The sequence below is a fragment of the Condylostylus longicornis genome, unplaced genomic scaffold (assembly GCF_029603195.1).
Source record: "Condylostylus longicornis isolate FDR11 unplaced genomic scaffold, ASM2960319v2 ptg000137l, whole genome shotgun sequence".
NCBI lineage: Eukaryota > Metazoa > Arthropoda > Insecta > Diptera > Dolichopodidae > Condylostylus > Condylostylus longicornis.
Window position 1 is genome coordinate 2093682 of NW_026578105.1, and position 15767 is coordinate 2109448.

Genomic DNA, 15767 nt, shown 5'->3' on the forward strand with positions numbered 1-15767 from the left:
CAAACCAGTAGAAATGTATACTACTGAAGCATGGTTAACAACGCAAGAACAGGAACAGGCCTTATTACGCCTGGAACCCAGAATTTTTAAATCTATCTTCGGCCCTGTACGTGATGGTGATGGAAACATAATTAGGATAAATCACAAATTAGTAAATCTGGTTGGTGAAACAATCATTGATTCCGTTAAATCGGGTCGCATAAGTAGGTTGGGCCACGTTAACAGAATAAGTAATCGGGGCACATAAAAGAAATTTTAAATAATAAACCCATTGACCAAAGATCAGCAAGTACACCGGAAATAAGATGTTTAGGAGATGTAGAAAAAGATATACGAAAGCTGGATATTAGCAATTGGAGGACAGTCAGTGGGGATCGGGACAGATGGCGAGAAGTAGTGAAGGCGACAAAATTTCTTCGAGGGGCGTAAGACCAGAGAGAAAATAAAATTAATTTATTAAAATAAAATCTAGTATATTATTATTTCGTGCTTGTATAATTGAATTTTACTTATTTTTTTGATAAAATTTTCCTCTCAATCTTGGTTTTACAGTGGATTTTACTGTGCTTTACTTAGAACAACGACTGCAAATTTTAATTCCCAAAACTGTCATTATATTTGGAATAAGTTCACTTTTATATATTATAATTCGTTATATATACATTTTTATTATTAAGGAATTTCGTAAATCATAAATACTAAATTGTTTTAATAAAAATAGTTAAAGTTTTTAATAAATAGTTATAAAGAAAAATTTCCTTCAAATATTTTTTCTAATCTAGTCTAATTTCAACAAATAAACCAAAAACGGAATTGTCATTAACCATGAAAATAACCACTACATTAAGAAGATTTTGATTCTACAATAAAAATGCAAAAAATTCTTAAATTATCAAAATGAATGTTGAATTTTTTTTTTTGTTCCTAAAAATCAATCTACCCACTAGCCATGTCAATCATTTTTACATTTTCAAAATTCTTCGTGTTGGTTTACCATCATTTAAACACTTAAAAAGCTCTTTATCTAAACCGCAAAATATTCTGTATACACATTGCAGCTATATAGTTTTCAAATGAAAATTTTCATTTTTTTTAATAAAGACTCATATAAATTGAAAAATATCCTTGAAAAATATCCTTGAACAAGGTTATTTAAAAATCATTTTAATAAGAAAAACAAAAAAATATGTCATTTATTTATAACTGTATAAAATTTATTGTCAAAATTTAAATGTCAGAATTAAGAAAATTTGAAAAAGAATAAATTTTTTTTCTTTCAATCAATTACTTTTTTTTTTTCATTCTAATTAAAAATATTTGAAGGGACAGAGCTAAAATTTCAAAAGAAAGTAGTTAATGATAATTTCAAAGAAAGAAAAAAAATTTTATTTTGTTTTATTAATTTTTCCTTTCGTTTATTTTTTAAATTTATTTACCTTTTTTCCTTTTCTTTTTCTTATTTTTTTTTTAATAGAAACGCGCCTCCCGTCGTGCATCAATGCGACGTGGTTCCATTTCAGCGTTACCAACAAAAACACATGAAATTCCATGGGATGTTTTGGAACGTTTAATAATGCCATTTATGTTTTGTCATGCTGCTGCCATCATCCTTTCAGTAATTTTACATAGTTTTGAAATATCAACAGCATCAACATTTGCAATTTTCTTATGGTTTGCAATTGCTACAGTTGGTGCCGTATTATTTTATCATTTCGTAAAGGTAAGTCAATTATTATTCTCTTAAAAATAATATTTAAATAATATAATTCTAATTTTTTATTGTTATTATTACTGTTAATTTCCTTTATACATATCCTTTTTCTTCCTGTTTGCTTATAAAACAAAAAAAAAAAATATTATAAAAATAAAGGACAATGAGAGGAAATTTAAAATAATTTCAAGAAATTTTATTCATCTCTTGCGGTGTAATTTTTATGATTGAAATTTAAAACAAATAATTTGGTTTTTTTTTTTACTTTTTAAATTTATTCAAATGGGTTGCGTATGTAAATTAAGATAAAAAAAAAAAGGAGGAACCCTTATGGTTTCGTTGACTAGCATATTTTGACTTAAATAATTTTAGACTAGCATATTTTACTTATATATGCCTTGATTTAGGCTTAAATAATAAAAGCATTTCCGTATTCAACAAATTATCCATAATAACCATTCCAAAAATCATCACAATTTTGAGAGGAACAGAATTTTTGAAAAAAATTTTAAATTCCAACTTTTATAGAAATTTAAAATTGTTAGTGTCGAAGCAATATGTGACCGATGATGTAGGTAAATTTATATTTTGAAAAATTTTAATGATACTAATTCGGAAACAGAAGGAACTTTTGTTATTTCTTGTTATCTATTGATAAACTTTTAAAATTTATCTCCATTTTTACCAACAGGTACATGCAATTAACACAGGTTTTTTTTATATAAATCGAAGTATATATTTAAGTGCTATAAATATTCCTTTTTTATCGATAAAAACTTAGTTATTTCTTCATTCTAAATTCGAATTTGGCAGATCTAACAAACCGTAATTTAGAAGATAATAAAATAATTTTTTAATAAACAATTCGCTTTAATTGTCATCCGGTTAAAGTTATCGCTGTCTTTTAATTTATAACAATTTAATCTTTTAATTTTAAAATATAAAATTTTTACAATAATTTTCATTATATTTTAGCATATATGCATAAGAAACAACAAAATTATTTTATGTAAGGGTATGTTTTCCAAATATGTACACATTTACTTGTCCCACATATACCCAAGTAGTATTAAATGACACATTTTTTCATAGTCTTATAAAATTTAATTCCCTTTATTAAAAAAAAAAAAATTTATTCAAATTATGCTTAAATTTAATTAAAAATATTTTTTATTAAAATTCATACTTTTATAATATTCTAAAAAAAAAAAAAATTCTTCGTATGATATTATATCCGAACTATCAAAAATAATTTTCTAAAAAGATATGGAACTAATAATAATACCTACAACCATTTTATATTACACTTCCACCTCTCTTCAATTTCATTACATATCATTTTTTCTTATATTTTTTCTGTAAATATTATGTAAAATGCAAAACCACTTCAATATGAAACTGAAAGCAAAAAAAAAAAAAAACAAATATTTAGAGCATCTATAAAACACCTACGCTTTAATAAACATCAAGTTCCAGAAAATGTATAACATTTTCAACATTTTCAACATTTTTAAATAAACAGCGGAAAAAAAAAATATCAAAAATAAAATAAAGAAACTATACGTTGAAAAGTGTCATAAAAAACCAAACTGGAAGGATATTTTCATAATGTTATAAAAGTAAAAAAAAAAAAAAAACTGGGAAAAGTTAAAAAATTTTTTTTTTTTTTTTTAAGAAAATATAAGACAAGCAAGTAATAAAAATATAAAATAAAAATAACGATCATTTTATTTAATAAAAACAAAAGGAAAAATTTTCGCAAATGTTATTAACAAGAAAATGGAGGCAAAAAACAAAAGAAATATGAAAATTTTTTTTCAAAATTCAAATACCGCAACTTCAATCTTGTCTTTTTTGACGGTCTCATCCATTACAATTTCTTATTTAGAGAAAATGCATACTAACTCAGTGTTGATAACACATAAGAATTCTAAGAAAGATTTTCGAATTTCACAATAAATTTTTAAGGGTTCAAAGAAAATATTTATTTTGTAATATTAAGTAAAATTTAGTTTCAAATGATTTGTTTAACAATTTTAAATATTAAATTTTAACCTGCGTTCACTCAATCTAGGATTTTTGTTTTTAAAGAAATCTTGTATCTAAATCTTTTATAACTTAAGGCGAAAAAATTTGTATTTACTTTTGCATTTACTTTTCACGATTCAGAGTAAAATTAGGTCTAATTAACTTTTATCGGCATGTAAATATGATGACAAACTATATAATATTCAAATACTTAATTAATTGAACCATTTAACAAATTAGAAATAATTCTGTTTACCCCGATAGAAAATTAGGGCTTCGTAATTTTCTAAATAAACGGCTTCAGAAGGTTTCAGTTAAATTAAAGCTTTAATAATTAAAAAAAAGTTTTAGAATTGAAAATGAAGTTATGGCATTATACAGTTAATTGTTCTATAATAAAATGAGGCGGTAATCACATATATAAATAACATTAGAATTCCGACCGTAAATAATCATTACCGATAGCATTTTGGTGTCATACTGTTTATAAAATCTTTTATATTTTATATCGTAATATAACAAAAAAATAAAAGGTTTGTTCCTTCATAATTTCCGGTGTATGTATTTTTGTTTCAATTTTTTTATTTTTTTTCATAATTTTAGCAACCTTCGTGCCACTCGTATTCTTTAAATTTTTTGATATTTCTTTTAAATTTTCTGACATTTTTTTTCCGTTCTTGCAATTCCTTTTTTTTTTTACTATCTTCAAATAAGCTTTTTTTTTATTTTTCTTTTTGTTTTTTTTTTTTTATAATATTTTTAAAAATCTTGTCATCTTTACTATATGCACATAAATTCAAAGGCATAAACTAATAACGATATCAAATTTTTATTCCTAGAAAGATTATTTGATGTTATACACGAAATATTATATAAGAAAATGTCGCGTGTTTTGTTGCCGAGAAAAGGTTTAAAAATTTTCATTAAATAATAAGACTTTGCTTTATAATTACGATTTGAAATTTTAGTTTTGTTTTTAGAATATCTAAAAGATATATGTGACTACCAATAGAACATTGTTAGTTTTTGGTGAACAGCTGAAATGTTGTGAACATATAAAATACTAGAAATTATATATTAAATATTTTTTAATTATGGTTCGCACGGATGCGTTCGCACGGATACGTTCGCACGTATATATGATTTAGTCAAGGGTAAAAAAAAATTATTTCAATAAAATATTAATTATCTGACTTTGAAAACAGTGATTTAGCGATGCAGTTCTGAAAAGAACTGTAGTGAGGCTGTGGCTCTTTACTGGTCTTACACTGCTACGTGTTTATAAATAATAGTATTGGGAATTACAAGGGCAGATGAATTTGGGAGACATCAATATTACTAAAAAGATTAATGACAAACACCCTCTGTCAGCTTAAAAATTATCTTAAGAAGCTGAAACTTGAAAGAGCTCCTATCAATAATTGATAATTATTATGGTGCAGTTATTGGAAGTTGAAAAAATTCCTTTTTCTCTACACCCTCATTTTGATAATAATAAAACAACACAATAATTTACAATACTTCTGATAAGAGGGTAACCAGTTTGATCACACTAATCAAGCAAATTTACCTAAACTTTTTGTAATTTTCTTATAACAACTTCAAAATTCAAATTTATCAACCAATAATTTTTTTCCCTATAGTTCTCAAAGTGGCCATTAAAGGGTTAAACATGACACTAATTTATATAACTAAATTATAAAAGATTCCTTTCGGTTACTTTTTAGCATGTTTGTTTCCTCTTCCTATTTCTTGCCATTTCTTGCCATTATTTTAAAATCCGCTTTGAACAAGGTACGAAATTTTTTTCACATTTTTTTTATCTCTTCACAGTTTTGTACTGTAGAGATTTTCTTTTTTTTATTAACTATAAAATAACATTGAATCAAAATGAAAAATAATAATTTTCTAATTCAAAGAGGACGCGTTATGTTTAGATGGAAATGTAGGAGAACATATGAAAAAATACATAAGTAATTTACGATATACTGCATAGTATAAAGGCTTAATTATATTTAAAAACCGAAATGGTAAAGTCGGTTAAAAGTGTAGGGGTACGTTTGTTATATTTTAAAAATTATTCCGTCAAGTTAGTTTTGTTGTAATATTCATTTTTAGAAACGATAATTTTATTTTAAAAATTCGTAATCTTTGAAAAAGAGCAATGGCAACTTTGCATGTGATCAGCAGTCTTATTCCTGTGCAAATCAAATTTAAACAAATAATTCCGTACAAGGCCCCATGTGAAAAGTATGTTTTGAATTATTTTTATATTTTAAACAAGAATTTGCATAACAATTATTTTTACCAAACTTGTATTACTCAGTAATGTAACCGTGCGTCTTACAACCTCAAAGTTATTCTGCTCAACTGATCAATTTACTTTGATTTACATAATGTTATTTAAAAATTTTTAAACAAGTAGATTTTAATGAAAATAGTTTTTTAAACCTAATTTTATATTTAATTTGAATAAGTTACATATTAAAACAAACGTATATACATATGTGTATAACAGCTATACACATATGTATGTATATTATATTGCTCCGATTCTGTTAGAAAATTGAAAGCATATTTTCAATAAAAGATTCTTTTAAAAAAAGACAAGAAATGAAAAGTATAAGAAAATTTTGCTGTTCACAGCAAAAAAAAACAAAAACACATTATATACATGAATATGTAAATATATAATTATGTATAAACGTATTTATTAATATGTATGTATATAATCAGTATATTCTATTTTTTAATAGAATACAAGAAAAAAATTCATATAATTTGGTAAGATTTTATCGCTGTAAATAGTTTGAATATTTTTGTAATAAAAATTGAAAATTTATGACATTTAGAATTTAAATTTTTTTTTTCTTCTTTCTTTTTCAAAAAAAAAAAAAAGCATCCTTTAAAAAACCTACATACCAATTTTTTTTTTTTTTATTTAAAGGAAAGAGAAATGTTAAATATTATAACTATTAAGGATTTTAACACACAAGAGAAAATAGAGAAAATATTGAATACAGTTAAAAAAAATATGCTTTAAAATTATATAAAAATCAGAAAATAAAATTTATAACTTTATTGATATTTACAATATGACGATCATAAAATTCGATATAAAATTATTTATTAATAAAATTATTTTTTAAAACAATTTTTCAATTTAATTTTCATCTATTTAAATGAAATTCTTATATATATAAATTGCATAAAATTTGGGGTTCTGTATTATATACTTTGAGCGGGATATTTTTATTGAAACTGTTATATTCGTATAAACTGTTATACGAACTGTTATACGCTTATATAACATTAAATATTAAAATTTTCGAGTGTATATTAAAGTTTCGAGTTATTAACAGCTCATATAAATGGAAAGCTATACTGTTAGTTATATCTCAATAAAATTGAAATATAAGGTGATAGGTATTTATTACCGAATGTACTTTAACTTACGAACGACATTATACAATTGCCACTCAATTTTTAACATTAAGAAATAATGGTCTGATTAATACACATAAGTATATATATTTTAAATCAACGTTGAATTCAGAATCGATTTAACCACGTTTGTTTATCTATCTCTCCCAACTGTATCTCAAAAACTAATTAAATTAATTTCTCACAAATTGCTATTTATTATAGTAAATGACAGAACCCTATTCAAATTAAATGTCATTCTGTTACTCGGGTAACAGAAATGTCATTCGGGTAGTTGCCATAAAACTTAATTTCTTCAAAATTATTTAAGCTATATTATTGAAAATTAGCACAAGCAATTATATTTTAGAGCCTATGAAACGCATAGATATAAAAAGTTTATACGGTCAATAAAACCTGCCTATTCCACTATAATTGAATATTGATGCGTGAATGATTTTTCTTTAATAACTTTAAAATTGTATTACATTAAAAATTTAATTTGTTAAAATTATAACATTTCTTAAAGTAATAATAATAATTATGTTCCATATCTCTTCCATACGTATTTATTATTTATAATATAATTCGTTAATAGTTTCTTAAATTAACAATAATATTGAATTGCGAATGTTATTAATTAAGGCAAGAATTTCATATCATTGCTATCGAAATCCTTTTTATTTAACAATTAAATTTTTTTTTATAATTTTTTACCCCATTTAACAAGAAAATAATATTTTATTATTACTTAATATACTTCATATTTAAGACATTTTTTATGCCTATATTATAAAATTATGTAATGTTTTCATTTTTAAATGATCTCAAAGGAATAGAACGTACAAGTGTACAAAAACGCCATTAAAATAAGAATTATAATATTTAACTTTTGTCTTTATAATAAAAAAAAAAAATTCTTTGAAAGAATTTTTTTTTCTTTATTCGCATTTTTCTTTATTGTTTTAATAATTTTATTTTTAAAATGTCTTGAAAATTTTGTATACTTTAATATTATAAAATTTCAAATTATCCTTTATTTACATAATGCATATTATTATACGTACATGTGTACGTAGGTATATGAAAAGAATATCTCAAGATGTGAATGTTGCATAGCATTAACTGGCGCATAAAAATAAAAAAGACCCGTATATCTTTGATATTTACGTAAATTATTCGTGCAGGATATAGAATCTACATATACATATAGATATATATAAAATTGACTTTTAAGATTACAAATATAAATATTATTAGAGATACTTTTCGTTATATTTTTAATTTTATAAAGCAAATATTACATATTTATTTTGGTTTTAAACACATGTAGCTCCAAAATTATACAAAATGCAAGGGAGTATTTTTTTTATTGTACCGCCCTTTATTCTTGTTACAATGTACATTTATATGTAATACAAAAATATTCGGTAATTTAAAAAACAAAAAAAAAAATATATATATATAAGGTCATAAATAAGACACGAGATTTATAAAAATTCCATATTCTAATAATTTTCAACTACAAATAAAATTATGACTTTTCCACTATGTTATTCTGTAATTCAAAATTTCCATTTGTAATACAAATCTCTCTAAATTTACGACTCTCTCTTTAAAATTACTGATTTACACGTGAAAAGTTTTTGCAATTTTTACTGCATAGATAATAAACATAAGTTTGGTTATTGCTGATTGGTATTATGTTTCATCATCTATATTTTTCAATCACAGAAATCAATATACCATCAGGTGATAATAAACCTTTCGCTTTAATACACTGAGGAATTGCATAATGCTCTAAAAAATGTTCAAACATAATTGAAATATCGAGCGTTTTTTACTTCTGCTGTTATTGATTTTGGACGGGAGTTTTAAACTTAGTTTTTCTTTAACATCACACTCTGGTACTGTTAGTCAATTTAATTAATAAATTTCGAAATTACAAAAAAGCCTGTTATGAAGTCAATCATCAGGAATACTTGATTAGAGTTTGCCAAATTGAAATATTCTCCACATTATTAATTACGTAGCTACAAAATACGAACATAAACTTTCATAATTTCCACTTTTCATCATTTTCATATTCCTGCGTAGCTATCTCAGAATTGACAGAATTATTTTCATATAAATTTAGAATAAACGGCGTAAAATATTCATAATATTAATAGAAATTTTTGTAGGCGGCAAAAAAAAAAAAAAATTTGTGTTAATTTTTTTTTTTTGTTGGTTTATTCTCTCTCAGTTCCTCTCGTTTTATAAATTTTTTGATAATAAATTTTATATTTTATGAAAATGGAAAATATTTTTTAATGACTTAATCAGGAATTGATTTAAAAAAAAAAATTATTTATAATAATAATATTTATTTTAATATTTAATATGATAAAAATATTTTTAATAAAGAAACTTTCTTTTTCTTTTAAGATAAAAATTGAATTATCAAATTAGTTAATGGTCTTAACGCTTCTATCTTACATAAATAGTTACATAATAATTTACATATACATGTATATGTAATTAAATATGAACAAGTTCGAATTTTATCGAAATTGATGCAATTTTTTAGTAACATTCTGTTATGCATGAATATACGATTTTGTTATCCTACATGCGAGTAAATAGGACAGACAGACAAAGAGCGACTCAAAATTCGACGCTGATCAAAAAAATATACTTGAATATACTTGTTACGTTACAAACTCTAAGGCAAATTTAGTATAGCCTTCGAAAATACGTTCGTACGGATATAATAATTAGGCCCTAATATATGGTCAAATTTTGTATTTTTTCGTACCTATTCGAATATATTACTGTTATTACTATCATTCTTACCATGTTAATTAAATGAACGCTAAGAATTATTACAATATTGCGTATTTTCCCTTATCAATAAATTTTTAGTTGACACAATTAAGCTTATCCATTTGTTCGCAAATTTTTTGATTCATTTTATAAATTTTCAGATAATTAAAATGTGAAAAATTGAAATAATATAATTATAGTCGATATAGTTCAAAATCTAGGTTAATTTGATTTTGTAGGACGGGTTTTAGTACACAATTTTCATGATATTGTGATTAAAATCTACCGATTTATAACCGTATGAACGTATGTTCGAAGGATACATATATAAACTCGTTACTCCGTTTGTAAACACTAAGAAATAATTGTCTAAAATATAGATTCAAATATAATTTTGATCAGTATTTAATTCTCATTCAATTTAGTCGTTGCGTCCCGCTTATCCGTCTCAGCAATAACTTAAAAATTGATTGATTCTAAATTTCATAATTAATATTTCATATGTATTTTAAATTTGTACAATTTTGGTAATCGTTTAATAGCCTACAAAGCGTCCTTAATCTATATGTAAGAACTTTTTCAATCTTACCAGAATTATATTAAAACCAAAATATTTTGCGATAATGTTAACATAATGTTAAAAAATTTTTCACCTTGAGAAAATACGTAATATTATTTCATATATGTATGTGTATAAGAACTTAATATTAAAAATTAATATAATCCTGTCAAAATAAATAAAATCAACTTATTTTTTATGAATTTATTCGTATTTCTGTAAAATTTATTTGTAAACAGGCAAAGAAATTTTTTTTAGGACATTCGATAATAAAATATACATGCATGTATATGCCAATGTGTACAACACACATATAGAGGTTTTCTTCATTTTTTTTATAGAAAAAATAGAGATAATAAATTGTTTAATTCAACATTGAAATTCATCACCTGAATACCAACAAGAAAATTCAATTCTCAAGAAATGAACGTACATATGAAATGATTTTGTTTGAAATATATAGATTTGTATTTGTATATGAGTACTATGTGCTCAAACTGTAACATATTATATTGTAAGTATGTATAATATATAAAAAACATTGTAATATTAGAGAACGCATATGGAATATAAATAAAAACGAAAGAAAGAAAAAAACCAAATAAACAAACAATAATAACTGTAATAAAAACATTAAGTGAAGAAAAAGGAACCTCAAAAATAAATTTTTTTTCTAAAAATAACTCAAAGAAGAACCGAAAATTAGAAAAGGAGAAGGAACAAGAAATCTTTGGAATCGATTTTAGTTTCTTCTTAAAAAAGAGCAGTCAACTTATTTAAAATGTAGTAAATTTACTATGAAATGTAGCAAATGAGTAGGGTATACTCTACCTGTTTATCAAAGAATTGCTTATTTTTGTATTCTATTTTATAAAAATAATCATAAAAATAAAATAATTTTTACATATTATGTGGTAGCCAGTATATTTTGGAAGGAAATGAAGGAAGAGCAGAAATTCAATCTAAGAAAATGCGTTACTGCCTTTGACATTGTTTCTTAATGGTGCAGCTAAAGAAGATAGGCAAAACGGAACGCAGAAGGAACAGAACGATCCTTCAGTTATCGGAACACAGTGTCTAGCTTATGCCTGTGATTCTTCGGAAGCACACTACAAAATGGGCAAAAATAAAAAAAAGTAGTGAAGTATAAGAGAAATCAAAATTATTTCAAATATTTCCTAAATTAAATTTACGAGTGGTTGTCTCCTGCATATTTTTGCCGTTATAATACAAAAAACCGAAGCATTTTAAAATAAATTTTCACTTCGGCGCTTAATTCAATAAAACGGCAACTCAAATCCTAAAATAGAATAATATAAAATTAGAAATTCTCGTTTCATCTCAAAAGTTTTTTTTAAAGCCAATACTTCTCACATATCCTATAGTATGATTTTTTTTCTTTTTTTTTGTTTTTTTTTTTTTTTTTGTTTTGGTTTTATTCTTTCTTTTGTTTTCAATTCATTCATACAATTTTCTTGCTTTGAAAGCAGTTTTTCCTGTACAGGAGAGAATAATAATGAAAATACGGAAAATAAAATATAAGCATGTAGGCAACAGGAAAGAACCTATGGTGAAAAATCTACAACTTACTTTGAATTCAGCTTTCATTATCACTTTCACAATTTATTCTGCTTGCTTTGTTATTTTTTTTTTACTCTTTCTTAATTTGATTTCTTTTCTTCTTTTTTTTTATGTGTTTTCATTTATGCATATATATGTATTGTATAACGGACTATTATTAAAGAAATATTTTATGTGTTATACACGAGATTTGTGTGAATATAATGTGAATGGAAAAAAAGAAATGATGTCATGTAATAAGGTAAATTATTTCCTCAATTCTTTTGCAATTAATTTTATTTTTATAGCCGAGGGTGGTCTAATCTTTGAGTTGAAAAATAATAAAATCGAAAACTTTTCGACTTTTACAGAAATAAGGAGCACATTAGATAATCTGATACGTTTGCCTTGAACGCATTTTTTTTTCGAAAACTAAGAAGTATTTTTTCTAAAATTAGACGGCTTTATTTTGTGTCTTATTTTTGATATCTGATATACAAATATTAAATTATCGCCCAACCTTGCAATTTTTGTATATTTTTATAAAAAAACGAGGTACACAATGTGAAAAATTATATTATCACCTGGCACGTAAATAAGTGAGTTACGATAAGGAATTAAAAGTTTTTTACCATGCTTATATTGTAATGGACCACCCAAATTAGATATCAATTCACGCATATGGTTACATTCTATTCACATTTCTAACATATACTATGTACACACATAAGATAATAAAAAAAAATTATTTAGACAACATAATGAAAGCAAAAGTAAAGTATAAAAGAGAAAGTCGCAATATTTAGCAACATCAAAATCAACAAAAATTAAGATTTACAGCCTTATACCTTAAATATCAAAATGTAATATGACTTATTTTAAGTTACATAATCCATAATCCTTGTACAAGATATTGTTCTTTTATACAGAAGATAATGAAAGGATATTTTTTTTTTTTGTTCATTCCTATAAAATAAAATGAGAAAAGTATATTAATGAACGGATATCATTAAATCCGGTTTATTCAATGATATTTGTTATAGGATGTTATAGTCATATACGTTAAACTGTTATATCAAACTCTAATCATTACAGTTTTATTGGAAAAAATAATTTCAAATCCATTTTTACAAGCATATTTTGGAAGTGGCTGTAAAAAATGTTCGATTAAAAGTATAGAATACTTGGTGAACATTAATGTTTTTTGTTGGTATTGAAAACTCAATTGTACATAGAGTAAGGTAAGTTCGCATACGACTGTTTTATAAACTAACACGTCATTGTTTAACAACATTTCATCAAAACTGTTTTAATTAGTTTGCATAAGAATGTAACTAGCTGACAAATTAGAATATTGGACAAATTAAATTTTTTGATACCAAGGGTGTATTCTGTATTACAATCATATTTAAATTTTGTTACCAAAGAAGATTGAACAGGACAAGCTTGTTGAATGAAAGTTTTTTCTTACAAAGTATAGAAGTAATTATTCATTCTTTATGAGCTATTCAGGCCTCGGAATCCGGCAAGAAATCAAATTTTTAGTGAATCTTTTTAAATCATATGACATAACTGATGCCATATCCAATGGCAAACAATTAAAACTCAATGATATTTTAAGAATTCTACTTTGAAGAATTTAATCAAAAATATTAATTTAATGAGCAGAGTAGAACAGAAACTATAAACAAACTTTTTTAATAAATATTTAAGTTGGAAAATTAATTCTATTTTTAGTATTTTTAATAAAAAAAATATTATTATAATATCCTTTTATATAATTATAATATCAAAGACATCAAAATTTCAAAAATCATTTTTACCATTCCCCATATTTATAACATCTACCAATATTTCAGCACGCAAAATTATAATATATCAAAAAAAAAAAACAAATATAATAGTTTTGATCATTTAATTCAGCAGTTTAACATTTTTTGTTTTCTCTCTAAAAGATATTCTGTAACATTTTATAAACATTTCAACTCTGCCTTTCTCCTATAATTTTATTGAGATCGACATCGAACTATTATCATTTTGTTATACCAATTACGCATCAATTTCATTTTTGCAGCTTTCGTTTACAACACTATTTATACATAATATATAGATATTACAACACAAGAGAGTGAAAATGTTATACATACACCTATTCTTGTATAAATTCTTATTTAGATCAGATCCATTCATTCTTTTGGTTCACTATATCATAAAATTGTTAGTATGTATAAATGTTCAATTGGATACCGTATAAAATATGTATGTTTACATACATTATATTTATACACGTGTATTTTATTAATGATAGTTTTCTTTCTTATTTTATAATAATAAATATTTTAAACACGTCCTTAAAACGTGTCATGATTTTCAATTTCAAGTAAAATAAATATTAAAAAAAACAAAATTTAGAACAAAAATGTTAGAAAGAAAATTTTCTCATGATACTATATTTAATGTGTTTATATGTGTGTGTATATCAGAAAACCCAAAGTTAATAAGTAACTGACTTATAAGAATATGAGAAGAGAATGCAAAAACTGAAAAATAAAAAAATAATGGAAATGATAAAATCAAATATGAAGTAATGACGTTTACATTTTGTATCTCTTCTCTCATTCTCTGTCACACGTACTCTCTTTATGTTTTTGTAAAATTCCATATATGTATGTTATTGCAAAATACAAATTCATACAGTATCATCAAACCACACAATATTACATTATTTTATCTGGTATAAATTATGTACTTAACATTCTCAATCTCAGTTCTGTTTATTTTATACGATATTCTGTATTATCTCAGAGCAGATAAATGTAATTCTTGTCATGTCAACTTTTTAGTACAGTTTTAAATATATGGAAAAAAAAAAGCAGCCTTGAATTTTTTTTTTTCACATTTTTTATAAATTTAAAGAAAAAGAAAACGAGAACTTACATAATTTTATATTTTTTCTTTTTTAATTTTCGCTATTTTTGGAAAAAATATTTGAAAAGTTTTCAGATTTCCAGTGATTTTTTTGTTTTTTTTTTTTTTGTACATATTATTATTCAAAAAAACAGTGGAATAGGTATGACAGTATTATCCAAAAGTTTTTACAACTAAACTTTATAAAAGTTGTGTTAAAATTTTTGATTTAAATGAAATTTCAATTTATCTACATATATGTGTATGTATGTGAAAAAGCATTAGGAGCACAGAATACCGCACATTCGCAAAGTAATCCACCTAAGCAGAAAACTGTGCCTTGATGTTAATAAGCAAAATTTTTTAGAGAGATAACGTTGCAGTGACATCTGTGCGTTAATTTTTTTGAGCAAGAAAATGTTATGGTGATGGCCCAAAATTTTGAATGTCGAATTTTCGGTGGAAACGCATTTCTCTATAGTAGAGAAGCATTAATAAATTACATTTAGAGAGCTGTCGGTTTGTTGATATGTCGATCTGTCATTCTGTCGGTCTGTCGGTCTGTGTGTGAGCGCGTGTATCTCAAGTTCGGCTGAACCGATATTCATGAAATTTTATATGTCAGTTTTTTTTTTTGGCTATTACACAGATAGAATAATTTATGGGATATATCAAACCTAGAAATTTAAATTTCTTCATGCAACTGCAGAACAGATGAATGACGTAATCAAAGGAACGAGTTAAAGGCAAAAAAATTACTGAAGTTTTTTAAAA

At 24.2% G+C, this 15767-nt stretch overlaps 1 protein-coding gene across 2 annotated transcripts in view; it reads left to right on the forward strand.

The window, feature by feature from the left end:
• The window catches only part of LOC129615591 (D-beta-hydroxybutyrate dehydrogenase, mitochondrial), an 82914-nt gene that overhangs the window by 21672 nt on the left and 45475 nt on the right, over window positions 1-15767 (forward strand). For both annotated transcript variants that reach the window (XM_055530860.1, XM_055530859.1), the window contains exon 3: window positions 1475-1720. In XM_055530860.1, coding sequence (XP_055386835.1) covers window positions 1475-1720 — 246 coding nt within the window. The remainder of the gene's footprint in view (window positions 1-1474; window positions 1721-15767) is intronic.